The sequence below is a fragment of the Exophiala bonariae genome, assembly GCF_035927105.1.
Source record: "Exophiala bonariae strain CCFEE 5792 chromosome Unknown scaffold_29, whole genome shotgun sequence".
Lineage (NCBI taxonomy): Eukaryota > Fungi > Ascomycota > Eurotiomycetes > Chaetothyriales > Herpotrichiellaceae > Exophiala > Exophiala bonariae.
In genome coordinates, this window is record NW_027042504.1 from 277,087 (window position 1) to 294,216 (window position 17,130).

A 17,130-nucleotide genomic window follows, 5' to 3' on the forward strand; every position below is an offset into this window, starting at 1 on the left:
GGGGAGAAGTGAAGGTGGCGGCATCTTCGGGGCTGGTAGAACATCGAGTGTAGGGTTCACCCTCTTTCTGTTTAAAGTGATAAAATGGAATTGTTCATTTCGAAATCAAACATGATCCGGGGCTGTAAAATGATGGGATCGTTCAACCAATGTGCCGAGTCAAGGAAATTGCACTAATATGCTTGAAATGTTAGTTATTAGCTACCCGTGCTCACCAGTAGCGTAGCATAAGATATATGTGGTAAGACACATCGATTCAGTCATCGCATATATCTGATTGGCCAGGAATTGTAGATCTCGTGAGCAAAAGTCGGTAGGGAAAAGGACACATCCTTTACAGTGATAGATGTCGATTCGGCGAATCGTGGCTACGCTTCTTGACAGCGCCACGTTAGCCTCCTTAGCTTTACAGACGATTCTCCTGCCAGGGGCAGGTCATACTGTATGATTACAGGAGTGGCTAACCAGAGTCGATCAAAGCAGTAAAACATTATGGTATAGGACATGGTATAGGATTATCGGTTGTATCCGCGATCGATAGGAGGCCAACAGAGACGCTTAGACAATGGAACGGACTCTACTCGCCTCTTTTGCAGTACGATGGACATAACACTTCAGAGCGTGCCATCTGGCGAACTGGCACCCGCGGCCTTGGAGGTCAGGTCCTAATTCTTCAGGACGACCGCAATTTGGTCATTTATGCCGAGGGCAATCGACCTGTCTGGCAAAGTCGTACGTATCTTGGAGCATAGTAGCTACAGTATCAACCTCACTTAGTGAATCATCCACTGCCACTCTCATTTTCCACGACATATTGACGCCTCGACTTTGGTCCAACGGGTAGAACCAACAATTCTGTTAGCGACGAGTTTATTGTTGAGATTCTGAGGCAATTCTTAGCACCGTTCGTGGTCACAAGTTAGTTGCTCTAAGGTCGATCCATGGAAAGTAAACAGTCCATTATACAATGCCGAAGCTAGGCTACCAGTAGAGCTGACGAGCACCTCGATGAACAGAGAAGCTCCAAAGAGAACACCAAAGAGAAAATCCGAAAAACCAGTCTCTAATATTCTCTCGGGTAATCGGATACTGAAAGTTGAGTGGCTCATTATGGAGTTGTACACAATTCTATCGGTGTTTTAGCCGGTGTCCGCAGTGTCGTTGTTGGCGTGACCGAACTGCGGAGTTGGTGGCCTCATGGATGCTTGAGATAATTCGTGGATGAGAAACTCGGCTAATTTCAAAGTTGCAGATATTCGTTGTCGAATGCGTTGGTGTACGACGTCAGAAATGCGATTTTCTCTGACACTCCTGGGAGTGCAAAAACAGCTGAGAGAACAAAGTCTCCTTTCACAAATTTCAACACCGAAGCTTCCTGACGCGTTCTACGAATTTCATAATCCTCGATGAAGCCAGCGTGCGCACAACACGAAAGTAATTTAGCCGGTCGATTCATGTTGGTACCTGAGTTAAAATCTAGAAAATATCAGAATCGAAACTGTGATGTCGGCTTCACATTTGTCAAAGAATGAAATCCCTCATCTGCGCCGTACAGGGACATCTGCTCAACTTATTGTCAACGGGAAACCCTTCCTCATGCTTGCAGGTGAACTGCACAACTCATCGCTCTCGTCGGCCGCGTATATGTCTACAGTCTGGCCGGTGATGAAGGCGATGAACATCAACACACTTCTTGGTGCAATAACATGGGAAGTCATCGAACCCATCGAAGGCACTTTCGATTTCAACGAACTAGACAAGATTATTGTTGACGCACGCACGGCGGGACTGCATCTCGTTCTACTATGGTTCGGCAGCTTCAAGAATGCACTCTCTACATATGTGCCAAGCTGGGTCAAAAGAGACTTTAAGCGCTTTCCACGTGTGCATGTTCGAGATGACACCGGTCGACTAAAAACAACAGATCTGATATCACCGTTCAATAAACAAGCTTGGGAAGCTGACGCCAAAGCTTTTGCTGCACTCATGCGGCATCTAAGAGAGATTGATTCAGGTCAGTCGACAGTGCTGATGGTACAGGTGGAAAATGAGACGGGTTTGCTTGGTGACAGTCGGGATCGCTCTCGTGGCGCAACTGAGGCTTTCAAATCGCCTGTCCCTAATGATCTCCTTGTGCACCTCCAAAATCACGAAGAGCTGCACCCACTATTTTTGAAGCGTTGGCCAGACTTCCAGACTTCTTCGAAGCAGCAGGAGAACAAGGATTGGGAGTCAGTATTCGGCATAGGAGTAGCGACCGAGGAGCTATTTATGGCCGATACATTCGCTAGATATGTTAGCCAAGTTGCTGCTGCAGGCAGGGCCGAGTATGAACTTCCATTGTACACGAACACCTGGCTCAATACTGAGGATGTGTCGATCCTTGACATCTCTGGTGTCCCGGCAGGAGACGGCAAGCCGACTGTCGCTGGTGGAGGCACCCGGCCTGGAGCGTATCCATCTGGTGGCCCAGTACCACACCTACTTGACATTTGGAATTTCCACACTGTAGGCAAGGGAAATCTTGACTTCATTAGTCCAGACATCTATCTACAAGATTATAGCTGGATATGCCATCAGTATCGACATCAAAGCAATCCACTCTTCATCCCCGAGCAGAAGGCTGATCTTGCAGGAGTGAGGCGTATATGGCTGGCTTATGGCTCACATCAAGCGCTGGGATGCAGTCTGTTTGGCATTGACACTGTGTTCATGAATGCAAAGGAACAAGAAGCCTGGACGAGAAGTAATGGCTTGTTAAAGAGCATGAGTGGACATATTCTTCACACTCAAGCTGAACGGCCAGACTCCATGTTCGGTTTTTTCTTCGACGACTACAATGGCGACAAGCCTCATGTGGACGAATGGCACAAAAAATTCAAGGATATTGATATTGAGGTAACAGTCGAGAGATCCTTCGTGTTTGGCAAACCAGAACCAGGGTACGGAATTGTGATTCACACGGGCGAGAAGAAGTTTCTGTTGATCGGAGCTGGCTTTAGAGTGACGTTCGAGAGCACAAACGCAGCATCCACATTTACTGGCATCCTCTCTGCCCAGGAGAAAACAGTGAACGAAGAAGGAGCGTTGTCCACATTGAGAGTCTTGAATGGTGATGAAACAAGGAGTGGCGCTTTTATGAACATGCCAACTGAGAGCCCTGATTATGGTGGATTCCCAATCCGAGTAACAATCCCAGCCAGGACATATATTGCTGAAGTTACTGTCTATAGCATCGAAGAAAGCGTCGATGGTTTCTGAATGGCTGGACTGGATTGATACCTGGTTCTGACTGCTGTGTGCGGGCTTTGATATGTCGCGCTCTGCCCGAGGGAGCATATAAATGACTAAAATAACAAATATGATGTAATGTTCATTGAATTACTCAGTTGCTTATCCGATGTTCACAGAACTCCATCTCATTTTGCGGATGTCCAAGGACCATATGACGAGTATCGCGATGCTTGTAATTGTAATACTGTGGTCGGCTTCTCATTTTCATATATAGGCAATACCAACAAGTTGCCCTTCATCAACGGAATAACATAGCTAGCAATATATTTCTTCCAGATATCTCACGTTGTGATATAGATACTCATAAATGACGCTGGCCACACGCCAACGCTAGACATAGCTGGCTCTGGTCATTAGGGCTGCCAAGCGGTGTAGTGCCCAGTCTTGAACCTAGACTCTTGCACAAGGAATCGAGTGACCCCAGAAATGCAGCCCGAACCAGTGAATGGTACATAGAAGAGGTCTCGTGTATATTAAGCTAGCCTGCCCCTTTGAGCACGATGTCTGGGTCTTATTGATAATCCTCAAGACAAAAATTACCCCAAGAACAAATGAAGCCAAATAATGTACATTGGGCATTGTTTCGACCCAAAGGCAAGGCTTAGACTCTCCAGACTATGTGCATTGGTTGGAGTTCGAGAGTGAAGTGCGCAGCCTTACCCTGAAGCCTTGTATCCCTGGCTGCGCAGTGCAATAATCTTGCAACTAAGAGAGCCAGACACGCAAAGCGGCGGGTAGAACCAAAAGCACAGACATCGCTCATCTGACTAGATAGAGGCACGTTCGACATGGCTCAGCTTGGCCAAATTCGCATTACCACACAAATCGGCCTTTGAAGAGGGGAAGGTGGGTGGAATATGCTCTCACCTTATATTGAGAGCGCCATTATCGTAGACTTAGAGGACGGAGACAGGAATTCGTGGGACGAGCTCGGCAATTGGGTCAATCGCTGTATCCAAGCAAATGATGAAAAGTAAAGACATGTCCCAAGTGGATCATCATTGAGAATGACACGACCCACTATGATCGGCCTGTCGTTGTTTTCAGTCTTTCCGTCACGCAGCGGAGATCGAGGATCAGTCGACAACAATTCTTCGATCAGGGTTCGATAATCGCTATATTTTAATGTCTGCCAGGTCGGATCCTCCCAGCCATCCCACTTGACCAAGTACTTGGCGCCTTTTGGCTTATTCCGCCGAACATCGAATCCTCTGGTTCCGAGGAGTTCTCGGGCCTGGATCTCGTCGTATTTCCAATCCAGAGGTCGATCTTGGCGTGACAGGCGTTAACGAGGTCAAGCGAGTTGGGGACGACGTTGGAAGGAGGCTCCCAATTAATTTCCTGGTCCTGGGTATTCGCCCATTGAACACGGTAGAAGTACTTGTCACCCTCGAGCTTGTGGCCGATGATTGCATGAACAGGCCACTCATCCTCGGTCTGGCTTGCGGGTATGGTGAACTTGGTAACGGGCGTCCCAGGTTTTGGAAGCAGGAGATAGCGAAGTCGGGAAGAATAAGAACCCGGGCGTGTGTCTGGCGTAACTTCAGGCTATGGGCTCGGGAGGCTGGACAAGTGGGCAGCACCAGTGGCCGCGCGTGACGGAGACTGAGGAGGTGATGTGCGGGAACTCATCGAGTAGTGGATAACTTGAAGTCATTAACAGGTGGATCGGAATACAATTTGAAGGCAGAGAGTGGAACGAATAGTGTGGATTCGTTGGTTGGCTGTGGAATAGGAGTACCGAGTAAGCACAGAGGACGGATTTGTCCGGAGGCGGATCAGATACTGTTTTGGGATGGCAACTGTTTTAGGATATTTCCCCGCGCAACCACTTCACGCCTTTATTTCGCCTGCCGTTGTGGAACCTCGTCGCACCAACATCTGCTCTACTCCCGATACTCATACGGACAAGACATTCTGCTCCCTGCCAGAATTTCACAATGTCGCCTTATAGGTCGCGGGGTGGCTTTCACCAACAAACTTACCGCCAACAGCATTCCCATTCTCACCAACGTGACAATTTCTACGACGATCGATCTAGGTCTCAATCTCCGGACCACAGACACAGCTCCCCTCATTCCAGACGAAGTCCTCCCCATGGTAATCCATAGTTCAGAACGAAGTGCCATGCGCGTGAGCCTTTACTGATGCCCTTTGCAAAGATATTTCCGCACCTCGAGATGGTCCTTCACAAAGAGAATTTCACATCCGTGGACACGCATCGAGTCCTGATCGGCATCACCAGTACGGCCATGAACGATATGAATACGATGACCGAGCTCGCCGAAATACCCCTTCTCCTCGGCGGGATCGACATTACCATGATCGAGACGATCCTCGGGCCAGAAGAGACAATCGTGGCAGGAGTCGCAGCCGGAGCTGGAGCCGTGACAGGAGCCGTTCGCCTTCAGAGGAACGGCCTCCAAGTCGAGGCATGCCAAGCAAGGAAGTCATAATGGAAGGCCTGGCAGCACATCTGACTGAGAACGATGTTCGATCAATCCTGTCTGAACTCTCTTGACAAGCACTTTTGATGGTTTTGTTCAGTGCTTGTTGATTTCGTGGCAAACGGCTAAAAGTTTGGGCTTGTCGCACAGATCGCCTCCGAATTGAAGCAACACTATCATATCGAAGAAATGGATGATGTCCGCATCATTCGTGACCGCCAAACAAGTGTGTACAAGACATTCGAAGACGTCGTATGGTACCTAACAATGAACGCAGAACAATCCAGAGGCTTCGGCTTTCTGCGCTTTCCAACCTTGCACGCCGCCGAGAAATTTATGGACAAGAACCATCCCATGATCTATCTCTATGGGCACAGCAACAAGTCTAACGGAGATGCATCTAGAGTTCGTATAGCATTCGGCCGTGAGCGGAAAGATGCTGGTCGGAATGATGACGCAGACTGGATCTGTCCTGGTGTAAGCATAAGCCTGATTATCAGATACTCAATACTAACCGTGTAGTGTCGAATCAATAATTATGCCACCCGAAATCGTTGTTTCAGATGTCAAATTCCTAAGCCTGGTATGTCCAGACTATCGCTGAATAACAATCTATGGTACTAATGTTCTTAGAATTCGACTTGGAAGTGGTAGAAAAAGCAGTCAATGTTGGGGACAATGATGCCTCTCTAGATAATGCACCATCCCAGTTCTTGCTTCTGCGAGGACTTGAAGGTTCTGTCAGTGAAGAATTATTAGCTAAGGGCGTGGCCAAGTTGAACAAACCGACATCATCTTCTGCCCAAACGGACCAGACACCGGCCAAGAAAGGCGCAAAAGTTGCTTCCACTACTGGAGATGCAAATCTTGGAGCGAAAGAAGGCACATTAAGAAGGGTGCTACTGGTTCGAGATCGACGGAGCAATGACAGTTGGAGATATGGTTTTGCGGAGTATGCTTCCATTGAAGATGCGCAAGCCGCCTTGGTCAGATTTAATTCTTTTGATCGCTTTACTATTGCCTCGAAACAGGTCCTGGTCAGCTATATTCATGCAGGCGTCTTTGTGCCAGTTCTCAATCCCACACCAAGCAATGAACGCTTCAGCTTCAGTCCAGCTGGAAATTCGGCAATGAAGCTCGCCTACTGGGATGAGGATGCATATGTCTCCGAATTGGCTATCAATATGTCCAGGTCCAAGGGCCGAGAACCCAAATCTTCCGCCACTACTGCCGCTGAGGGAAGCAATACAAAACCTGGGAAAGACATGGACAAGAGCAAGAAACGAAAAGCTCAGGTCGAACCCGATGCTTCTGGAACAAAGAAGCCTGCCCCATCCCACCTTCAATTCTGGAGCAATCGTCATGCCGAACTTCATGGAATCGGAAACAAATCCGCAAAAGACCCCGATTCCAATTCGGAAACAAGTTCTGCTCCACCATCCCAGTCTTTCGCCGACCCTGAGAAATTCTGCTGCTATCTATGCATGCGACAATTTTCAACTGCTGCTGAGGTCAATAGACATGAGCGCTTGAGCGACCTACACCGGCAAAATCTTCAGGATGAAGCAAAAGTTGCGAAGGGAAATTACAAACTAGCCAAACACAACCTCAAACAGCAAGATGTTCCCACCGGTCCACAATACCGTGATCGTGCCAAAGAAAGACGCAAGATATATGGCGTTGTCAACAAAAAGGGTGAACAAGTCGGTCGAAACAATGCAGCCAAAGCATCTGAAATATCTTCAGAGGACGAGTCTACCCCACCAGTTCAGTCGAAGGGTGCATCTCTACTCAGCAAAATGGGCTACACGGCCGGACAAGGGTTGGGTGCTTCAGGGGAAGGTATGACAGCCCCTATCAGCCAGAACGTGTATGCAGCCGGTGTGGGCCTTGGCGCGGAAGGTGGAAAGTTGGGTGATGCGGTGAGCGAAGCGGAGAGAAACACCAAAGGCGAGTATTCAGCATTCCTCGATCGGACGAAAGAGGGTGCAAGAGAGCGTTACTCAAGGCTTGGGTGATGTTTGACCTATTAGTTCCAAGTTTGCGTCTGACATGTGTACCTTCCTGCTCTCGCCCGTCCTTGCAACTGTGTATCAAGTCCATAGCTCAAGAGACTGCGGTCGGCAGATTCGGGCGGTGTTTAACTCGGATCAATACCTTCCTTCGACACGCCTTACCTTCTTCTGCGTTGAATACCATGGCTTTTTTGTATCTTTAAATATCTGTACTCGTAGATGCAATAGATATGGGGGATTGCCTAGTTTTCCTTTCGACCAAGAAGAATAACTGTGACGCCTCATTGCATTTGAAATCTATCATGTCATAACTTCATCAAGTCCCAGCAACGATCTGGTGTCCTGCATGCTTCACACTGATCAATTTTTTGCCTCTACGTTGCTGCCTCCTACAGCATCGCCCGCCACAATAACCGACGGCTGTGCTTCACGAAAAGTAGTGCCCAGCACTAGGTCTTCCCACCGCTTGACCACAAGTTCAATTTCGGCAGGTAGGGCGTCTCCAGCCTCAAGCTTCGCCACCTTTTCGTCGTCCATGACCTTCATCAACTCCGATATCTTGAGTTCTGCTGTCGCTCGAGTGTACAGCGATTTCAGGAATGTAAGTGTTCCGGCAGATGAGCTCTGTGGTGCTCCAGTGGCCGAGGTATCTGGCGATGCTGATCCGGATACTGTACCTGATGACGAAGACCCCTGGCGACCTCTTCTAGCCGCCAGGAGAGCTGTCTCGTGTGCATTTGACGCTGTCCCGGCTTTCTTGAATGCTGCGAGCATCCCTTCAAGCACGCCGAGTACAGCTCCAATGCGAAATCCCAGCTCCACACCGAACGGATAGCCCTCATCGAATCCGCGCTGCATCACTTGCGCCTTGCCTATGGCGAGGCCTTCCCGATACCCAGATGTCACATGCTGACGCCGCAGCGTGGGCAGATCTGATAGAATCTGGTTCGAGCGCCTTTCAGAAAATCCAGCCTCGTTAAGATTATGCTCCTGGGTGGTGGTCAAGTCGTTGTGCTGATAGCCATGGTCAGATGATGTGTCCCAGATATCATCGTCGACGCCAGGGGATTGTTCTGGAGTCGTTACATTCGTGGACGGTGATGATGCTATGATGTTTTCTGATGACCTACTCGGTGAATGCGAGTGTGAGTGTTCGAGTGATGCCATATCCGATTGTGATTTCAGTTTGTCCCCTGAAAGTAAACCCTTGTCTGGATCCGAGGAGTGGATCGCTTTCCCGGAAGGTGGAATCACAAAGTAGACAGGCCAAGCAGCAGCTAACGGCCGTGTCTGCCCTAGTACTTTTGCTCACTATCTGCCACTACTCCTTCTCTCGAAGAATTCTGAATTGATAAACGCAATTTCTTGACTTTTGACAACCAAGTTGCCTCAAGAATACTGTGTTGCAATTTTAGTCAGAATATTGTCCTCGCTTTGCAAATAATTTTGATGATCGCATTTACTGAATGGACTGTTGAACTCTGGCGAATAATTATTTTGCGCACATCGAAGAGGACTTTTGGTAGTGGCTTTCAAATGACCGAGGGGGGGGATTCGCCCAGTCCTCGTCACACATGCAAGGCTGTGCCAAGCTCAGCCAGATCGTGGCTGACTCGAGAAACTCAGATATCACTACTCGAATGACTCGCTCGACGATCAGCGAGGCCCATTGACTTGTTTCCCTATATTACCTTTGAGAGTGAATTTATATAGTGAAGCCAACAGAATTTATGCCCAAGCTATGGAGCAACTCATAGCCCACGCCCTAGCGTCTAGTGAGGTCTTCATGTCCGAGCAGGAAAGGGCCCACTCGGCCCATCTATTGGATTAAGTAGTCCAACGTGGTGAATGCGTCCCATCATTGCACTCCCTTAGGATGTTAATGGAGGGATCATTTTGAGTGTTCGAGTCGCACTTCGGCGTGCTCTTGGGTTTTCGGGCTTTATGGTCGCCACGAAGGGAATTCGAATACGAGACCATTCGACGCGTTTGCTTTGGGTTTTCTCATCCCGGTCAGCTGTGAGGGTGAGCATTGGTTCTGGTTTCGCTCCAGTGCAGATTTGGAATGTCGGTGCCTCAAATTCAAACACCTTTGAGGAACAGCCCAGGGTGTATGGCTTGGGTTGGAGTTGCGTGAAGATAATGAAATTTGACTACTGCACGACGTGATCACAAAGCCAAGGCGACAAAGTGCATCTCAGCCGTAACCGCCGAATGCTTTCGAATGTAAGCATGATCTGGCCAGAGTCATGGCGAAATTTTATTTAAAGCAAGACGTATCAATCTGATGGCTTTTCCTAAGACCAATACTGACGCTGCGATATCTCGCTGCTGTTTGGTACCATCCAACCTACAGAGTTTAATTTGTGCTACTGAGTCTCCAAGTGACTGCCAACGGAGGTGCGTCTCCGGTAAATTATGGCTTTTCTCCCCTCGCCATTGGAACCATCTACAGTGCAGTGAGCACTCCCACTTTGCCTGGCCCAAGATACCGCAGTTCTTCTGATCGTGTGAGCATTATCTTGATCCATCCTTCGCTGGATCAGCAGTCGCAGGTGTCCCCTCAGTGATTGGGTAGTGAATGTCATCACGAGGAGACGCGCGGGCTATTTTGTGACCGAATTCTGCCTCTTGAGTATGCTGCCCTAAGCTGTTATGGCTGCTGTCGGACTGCTTCTGTATGGCTGTGGGTTTGAAACATCTATTCAACCTATTGGTTCCATTGTTGGCACAGCAGTCACTTACGCCGTTCTATGCGCTGTGTCAGCCATGGGTTTGACGTATGTTGTGGATAACTACACACCGATTGCAAGTGAGACCATGACCGCCTTTATCAGCGTGAAAAATGCAATTGCTTTTGGCATATGCTTCTCCATATTCCATGGACCACCCGGGATGGCTTCGTCAAGGTAGAATCTCCCCACGCTTGAGCCGCTTATCAAAGGCATGGTCTTTGCTACTACGATCTCCATGTATATGTTTGGAGAGCGGCTTCGTCGTGACTACGAGAGGCGGAGAATGAGGCACGCCAGGCTCTCTATATCAAGCTAGATTAAGTTTCACAGTTGAAGCCCGGTAGCCTGACTATGAGAACTTGAATTCCACGTGTCCCATATGAAAAAGGCTGGACAAAGATGGTCGCCATCTATCGAAGACATCAACGATCCTTTGTCTCTTCATGATACTCAAAACCTTATGTTCTGATTGTTTCAGGCAAGAACGAAACTGGCTTTCCGAGGCTTGCTCCAGGACATGTGGCTCTTACACAATCTTGAGATCCTGGTGGTGAGTGATGAATCAACCTAGTGCTTGGGAATCAAGCTTCCGAGTCCTGTATATCATCTGGTGGCCTTGTTTCCCCTATGATCTGAGCCGATGTTCAGCATACCGGCACAATATAACTCCATTGTAAAACTTGCAAATGAGTGGCATGGAAGCTAGGTCGAAATCGTGTGGCATCACAACAAGTGGTACAATTGGGTGTGGAGCACCTTCCGACTGTCATACTATCTCTCACAATCAAAAACTGCCATTTGAAATTCATTCGCTATTCCATTCCTTTGAACCACTGTATGACTATGCATCTACCGGTCTAGCATTGGTGATCGCTTACAGAGGACAATCTATCCATCGATCTTAAGATCCCTGTCACCGTGTTCTAGACCCGGGCTGCTGTGCTGCTGGACTGCCACGGCTTGATTGATGCTGTTGTTGATGATTCGGAGGCTGGTTTGCGGATCCTGACTGTCCTGAAGTATAAGAATTTATTCGCCGAGAAGCGAGACCTTGCCTTGCATCGTTTCGTCTTCGGAGCTCTGCAAGTTCTTCAGGACTTGGTCCAGCTATGCAGAGGAATTAGCCAATGGAAACTTGAGGCAACATAGGGGGGGCTTTTATCGTTGTCGTCGCTCAGCATTCACTTACACTTCTTCTTTGAGTCTGTTTTGAGCGTGAAGAAAGTACCATCATCCCATCGTCCTTTGATCCAAGCCCGGCCAAGCAGTAACGGGATGTGGCGGCGAGATTTGACTGTGAATCTTTCGCTGTACTCGAAACCTTTCTGAACGGGCCCTTCTTCCGATGCAACTATGCGAAGCGTTATCTCCTCCCCTTCCTGCATCTCAAGACCGAACTCATCGCGGAGAAAATATGTTGCTACAGTGTTACCGTCTGGACCAAAGGAACAAGAGTCGAGTAGTGCTGTGCATATTGCTGAGTCATTGGCCACGTTGCTGGCATGTGGGGGCTTGTACACGCGAAAAGACTGAAAAGTGTCCAGAGTGGGCGCGGAGCTGGATCGCGGAGTAGAAGAGTCAACCTTGGGCGCAGGATGCCCTGTCAACCCACTGATGTCTCGGAACTTATCTCTCGAAGACGGAGGTTGTGATTTGATTTCTCGAGTAAGGGCTGGCGATCCTAGAATGTAGCCTCCTGGGTCCGAGGCCAATGCGTATGTGGCTTCAGAAGAGCCTGTGTTGGCTGGAGCATTCGTGCTTTGATGTCGGTCAAATGCGAGGAAATGCGGTTCAGGGTCCTTCCACTCAACTTTGGGGTACTGGCCTCGTGATAATGGCTGAGCACCTGGATATTTAGGCCGCACTGAGGCTTTGTCGGGTTGGTTTTGGTCTGTATCAGTCAGGTATGAATTGGGAAAGTTGTATGAATCACCCGAACTCATGGTAGGCCGAGTAGGTAGCACTGATGCACCTGAACCTGAAGAAGGATGTGGGTCGCTTGGAGACCTGCAATACTGACCAGGTCGGTTGTGAGTGGCAGCAAATCCCTTGGCCTTTGAGTTCACACCACCATCATTCACCGAATACGGACGCACACTGGGTTCTGAAGGTGAGTTTTGCGGCCTAGGGTATTGGAGAGTCGGCGGGCTATAGACTTGGAGGGTTGGCGGGCTATAGAGTTGGACGTCCGCCCCAGGCTTAAAGGGTTCTTCAGGCGATGATTGATTTGTGGGTTCTGAGGGTGGATTTTGCGGCCTAGGGTATTGGAGAGTCGGCGGGCTATAGACTTGGAGGGTTGGTGGGCTATGGAGTTGGAGGGTTGACGGGCTATAGAGTTGGACGTCCGCCCCGGGCTTAAAGGGTTCTTCAGGCGATGATTGATTTGTGGGTTCCGGAGTGGGCCCTTGACGAAGTCGGCTCGTTACCGTCTGAGAGGCTCCATATTCATAGGAATGCGCTGTAAGAGTTTAGTATCAAAAAATATCCAGAGGAACATTAGCCATGCATTTAAAACTAGGAGCATTCATTTCCGCTTTCCATCTTTTTGTGTCATTCATGATGTCTCTAACATTGGTCTGAAGTGGAAGAGTCAGCTACCAAAAGACTCTGCATTGGATGTTCTTACCATACTCAATCCGCGTTTAGCAGACACAATATAGCCCTTCCTGTTCGGCTCCTGAGACAGTCAATGGCTGAGCAGTTTGGAAGCAGAAACGTGGGAGACTTGCCTTTGGATGATTACTACGTTTTACTTTGGCGGTTCTATCGATAAACTTGGTCACAAAGAATAGCAACGGTTGTATACCGACGTTCTCGCCGGCCACAAAGGAGTGAGTTTTCCTATCATTAAAACTGTCAAACTCATTCGACGAGCTGTCAGAAGGATCATCTGGTCGAACGTGTTGACTTCGTGCTGAGGCGCGATACATGTGAGAGACTGGGATTGTCCAGTTGCTGGGATTAAAGGACAATACAAGTTAGCAGCAGGTAGCACTAGATGATGAAAGAACACTTTGACTCCTGAGGCAACGGATGCTATCGCAAAGTCTAAGATGGGTGGGTAGAACAAAAAATGTAGAATGAGGCTGAGATTCGATGGAGGAACTTGTTGTTTCCTGCCCGCACGGCCCGATGCTGTCTGCAACCTGGACTTGGCAAGAGGGGCACATGGTCCAGATTCACAGCCCACCTGGATCGCTGATTAGCGCCTGCGAGATGGGATCTATGATTGGCGCTGTGTATTCGGCATGAGAGGCTTCTCAGCCTTATAATCTCTTCGACCTTGTATCTTGTCAAGCCGTATTGTAAAATGTTATGGACGAGGCTTGGAGATGGAAGGGTACGCAAAGGTCGCTGAACGTATGGCAACGCTGCCGAGTATTGCAATATACCGTAGTTTCTCATCACTCCGGCTCCAAACATTGCTATATATGCAAGCCGAGCTGATGGAACTCGAGGCAAGGTTTCGAGAGCAGGCAGCGAAAGACTCTCAAAGTGAGGATGAGACTATAAAGCTCTTCTCCAGGGACTGGTACACCCTGAGCTCACCTGCTGGTGCGCAACAGTTGAGCGAGCAGTGGACGTTGGCTTTGGAGATCCGAGACAAACTCGAGAAATATGGTCAGTCGATAGAAGCAACGTCTAAAGCCATGGCCTGTGCATGAAACTGACGTCACATAGAAACCACACTTCTACGGCATCGTCAGTTGTCGAACATATTTCAAAAACCACAGAAGCGTGACTTGGACATAATCGTTGGCAACCTCGACAACCCCCAGCTGCCCGATTACCTCCTGGGTCTGGACAGCAACGTATGGAAAGATGAGAATTTCCGAGGCGATCTGATCTCCGTCAATGGAGTGCACGACTTCGACACCGCATCAAAGTGGCTGATCCGATTGTTCCTTGAGCCGTACCATCGCTTCTTCGGCCATCGACGGAAGGAAGCAAACAACGCCGACGCAGAGCTGTATCATTATGATAACGCTCACCTGGAAATCCCGGCCAACATCATCAGTATCGTCCTGTCGTCGGTGCTGCCAGTGCTGTCGATCGTTGTCTTGTACATCGTCCGCAATATGCCCACGAGGCTAGGTCTGGTTGCATTGTTCACGGCTGCATTCTCACTGAGTGTCGCCGTCCTAACAAAGGCAAGGAGAGTTGACGTCTTTACGGCTACAGCCGCGTAAGTGTCCACCCTTGGCCGACTCCGCTTCTGCTGACGAAACGGGCATATCAAAGGTTCGCGGCTGTCCAAGTTGTGTTCATTGGGACTAATGCCCCCGATTCTAGTTGTTTCAGTGGTACTAGCTGTAGTAATCCATGATAATATTTGGTACTTTACTGAGTTACTGGGAATGTGTTTGAGATGCAGACATGAAGTTGCAACGGGTCGACAATTTCTTGGGTGGTTGAAGCTTGTTATACACTAATCTTGAACATTTCTAAATCTAACATTGTCTTCCCATTTAAGAAAACTTTCACGTCAGCCGGTCGATACCCGGTGGTAAGAATGCTCTCCTTGTACTCGCCATGCCCTCAGCGGTAGTGCTTGCAACGCAAGAGCCTTTCTCTCTATGAATGTCCAAAACAGGACCGCTCCGATAATAACAAACATGACGTTGGTAAGATAATAACCATCACGTTGCATGAGGCAGGTGCCGCCACCTTTGAGACAGTGGCTCTTGTCGCTCTCGAGAGCGCAGCTAAAGGATGATGTGATTGGTGTAAGATCTGGATGAGCCTTCTGAAACCCGGGCAGATCGGTCGGTGGTAGGCAAGTTGCTTTGGTGAAGATATCGACGAATTTGAGAATGAAGAACTTGGGAAATGTTCCTCCCAAATTAGACACGCTGGAGAGACGCAGTCAGTAATGTTAACCGGTAAATTCTCATGAGGGATATACTCACGTTGCAAGCAGCGTCATATAGGTGCCTCCGATTGCTGGATCAGCAATTCTTGCATGAAAAGCTGCTGAGGCGACAAACATGATCGTACTCATAAATGTCGAGTATATATGCGACACAATAACCACCAGGAGATACCAAAAAGGGACTGCTTCGCCGACCGCAGTGGGATATATCATGATAGTAAATTGCGCAAAGATCGCTGCAAACAGTCTTGCCACGAAAGCCCAACACCACAATTTCAGTGGGGTGTATTCAGTAGACCACTTGCCCGCGTAATAGCCCAAACTGAGCTCGAAGGGGAAGTCGATGAGGACAACGAGGGCTAGGTTTGCCTGGCCGAAGCCCTTGTCAAGTAGCTTCAAATTTGTAACTGCCTCATTCGTTACGAAACCCAGCTTTGACACGAGGTGGATGGCAATGATTATGAGGATATTGGGAAGCTTCAGGACAGCCCACATACTGCGGTAGACTTCCATGATTCCATCACGCTCATTGGTCTTTTCCTCCTTTTTCAGAAACGCAAGCCCCAGAGTCACGAGGAGGTATGCCCAACCCCAAAATTTCATGTAACCACCAAGTGTCAGAAGGCCAAAGTCCTTGGGAACGGCCCTAAACCAGGCATTGGCAAAGTCAGGGGCTTGCAATGCCAGGAATACTGTATGGGACAAGAACGACCCAGCTGTAAGTCCAACCGTCTGGGCAGTAGAGGCATAAGACATATTCTGCATTGAGAGCAGCGATATGGCCCACCCGTCAACTGCAATGTCCTGAGTGGCACAGAGAAAAACCAGAAGGAACCACCACCCAGTGAAATTCCATACTCCAGAACCATTATCCTCGCCAGCCTTCTTCATCATCTCATCGATTCCACCCCCCAAATAAATCATGGAAAACCCAGATATGGTTTGAATTGGGGTGATCCAACTTTTCCTCCTACCGAAGCGGCGACTCCAGACTGCATCAACAATTGGGCTCCATAACAGCTTGAGCGAATATGGGTATGCTGCCAGGGAGAATATACCAATTTGTCCATATGACAAATAGCTTTTGAGAAGAAAGGGCACTGAACCTCCTGCGAGGCCCATTGGTATTCCCTGGAGGAAATAGAGAAGGACCAGTAGCAAGAAATTGCGTTTGTCGGTGGGTGGGAGATCACTGAAGCTGGTGTTAACCATTCCGGGTGTTTGAGGGGTGGGCGGAGGAGGTTCGTTGTCCAAAGAGAAGTCATCCCGGCTTATAGCACGGGTGACGGTAGATGCAGTGTCATTGCTCGACACATGCTTGCGTCGGAGCTCGATATGGGAAGTCATGCTGCCGTTGGCGTGCCCATTCGTTTGCCCGTTTGGAGAAGTCTCGATGCGCAATTCTCCACGAGACGGTGATCGTTTTGACTTGTTCTTTTTAGACCTTGCACGCCTCATCTGGGATTCTGGATTTCCGACAACCAAATGGTCCTGTTCCGACTCGTCCGTATCTGAGTCTTCGACTTCCTCGCTGATGCTTGTAGTGCTTGGAGACCCGTCCGTCTGATTAGGTTGTGATGTGAAACTACTCAGTTCAATAGGAGTGTCTGTCCTGCGCTGCGTTTGGTTGTGGGTAGGGATGTGTTGATTGTTCGAAAGGGAGCGTGTGTGGTAGAGAGGGATTGTGAAAGGCTCCGAGATGGAGTCAGGCATCCACGCGACAAAAATCCATGTAGAGGGAGGCGAGTGGAGGGCAAGGCGAAAAG

The 17,130-nt window shown here is 48.9% G+C and overlaps 6 protein-coding genes across 6 annotated transcripts; 4 read left to right on the top strand and 2 right to left on the bottom strand.

The window, feature by feature from the left end:
- Positions 1 to 1,503: 1,503 nt before the first annotated feature.
- LTR84_007417 (uncharacterized protein) lies at positions 1,504 to 3,261 on the top strand (the record flags this gene model as incomplete). The annotated part of the gene is made up of 1 exon (XM_064850970.1): positions 1,504 to 3,261. The coding sequence occupies one exon, from the start codon at positions 1,504 to 1,506 to the stop codon at positions 3,259 to 3,261; it is 1,758 nt and encodes a 585-aa protein (XP_064702239.1).
- A 2,213-nt stretch (positions 3,262 to 5,474) lies between these two features.
- LTR84_007418 (uncharacterized protein) lies at positions 5,475 to 5,750 on the top strand (the record flags this gene model as incomplete). Its single annotated transcript, XM_064850971.1, has 1 exon — positions 5,475 to 5,750. One exon carries the CDS (start codon positions 5,475 to 5,477, stop codon positions 5,748 to 5,750), a length of 276 nt encoding a protein of 91 aa, XP_064702240.1.
- A 180-nt stretch (positions 5,751 to 5,930) lies between these two features.
- LTR84_007419 (uncharacterized protein) lies at positions 5,931 to 7,759 on the top strand (the record flags this gene model as incomplete). Its single annotated transcript, XM_064850972.1, has 3 exons — positions 5,931 to 6,218; positions 6,264 to 6,324; positions 6,375 to 7,759. The coding sequence occupies 3 exons, from the start codon at positions 5,931 to 5,933 to the stop codon at positions 7,757 to 7,759; spliced, it is 1,734 nt and encodes a 577-aa protein (XP_064702241.1).
- Positions 7,760 to 11,672: 3,913 nt separating this feature from the next.
- LTR84_007420 (uncharacterized protein) lies at positions 11,673 to 13,104 on the bottom strand (the record flags this gene model as incomplete). Its single annotated transcript, XM_064850973.1, has 2 exons — positions 11,673 to 12,949; positions 13,098 to 13,104. The coding sequence occupies 2 exons, from the start codon at positions 13,102 to 13,104 to the stop codon at positions 11,673 to 11,675; spliced, it is 1,284 nt and encodes a 427-aa protein (XP_064702242.1).
- An 818-nt stretch (positions 13,105 to 13,922) lies between these two features.
- LTR84_007421 (uncharacterized protein) lies at positions 13,923 to 14,681 on the top strand (the record flags this gene model as incomplete). The annotated part of the gene is made up of 2 exons (XM_064850974.1): positions 13,923 to 14,112; positions 14,173 to 14,681. The coding sequence occupies 2 exons, from the start codon at positions 13,923 to 13,925 to the stop codon at positions 14,679 to 14,681; spliced, it is 699 nt and encodes a 232-aa protein (XP_064702243.1).
- A 296-nt stretch (positions 14,682 to 14,977) lies between these two features.
- LTR84_007422 (uncharacterized protein) lies at positions 14,978 to 17,077 on the bottom strand (the record flags this gene model as incomplete). Its single annotated transcript, XM_064850975.1, has 2 exons — positions 14,978 to 15,344; positions 15,402 to 17,077. The coding sequence occupies 2 exons, from the start codon at positions 17,075 to 17,077 to the stop codon at positions 14,978 to 14,980; spliced, it is 2,043 nt and encodes a 680-aa protein (XP_064702244.1).
- Between the last annotated feature and the right edge of the window lie 53 nt (positions 17,078 to 17,130).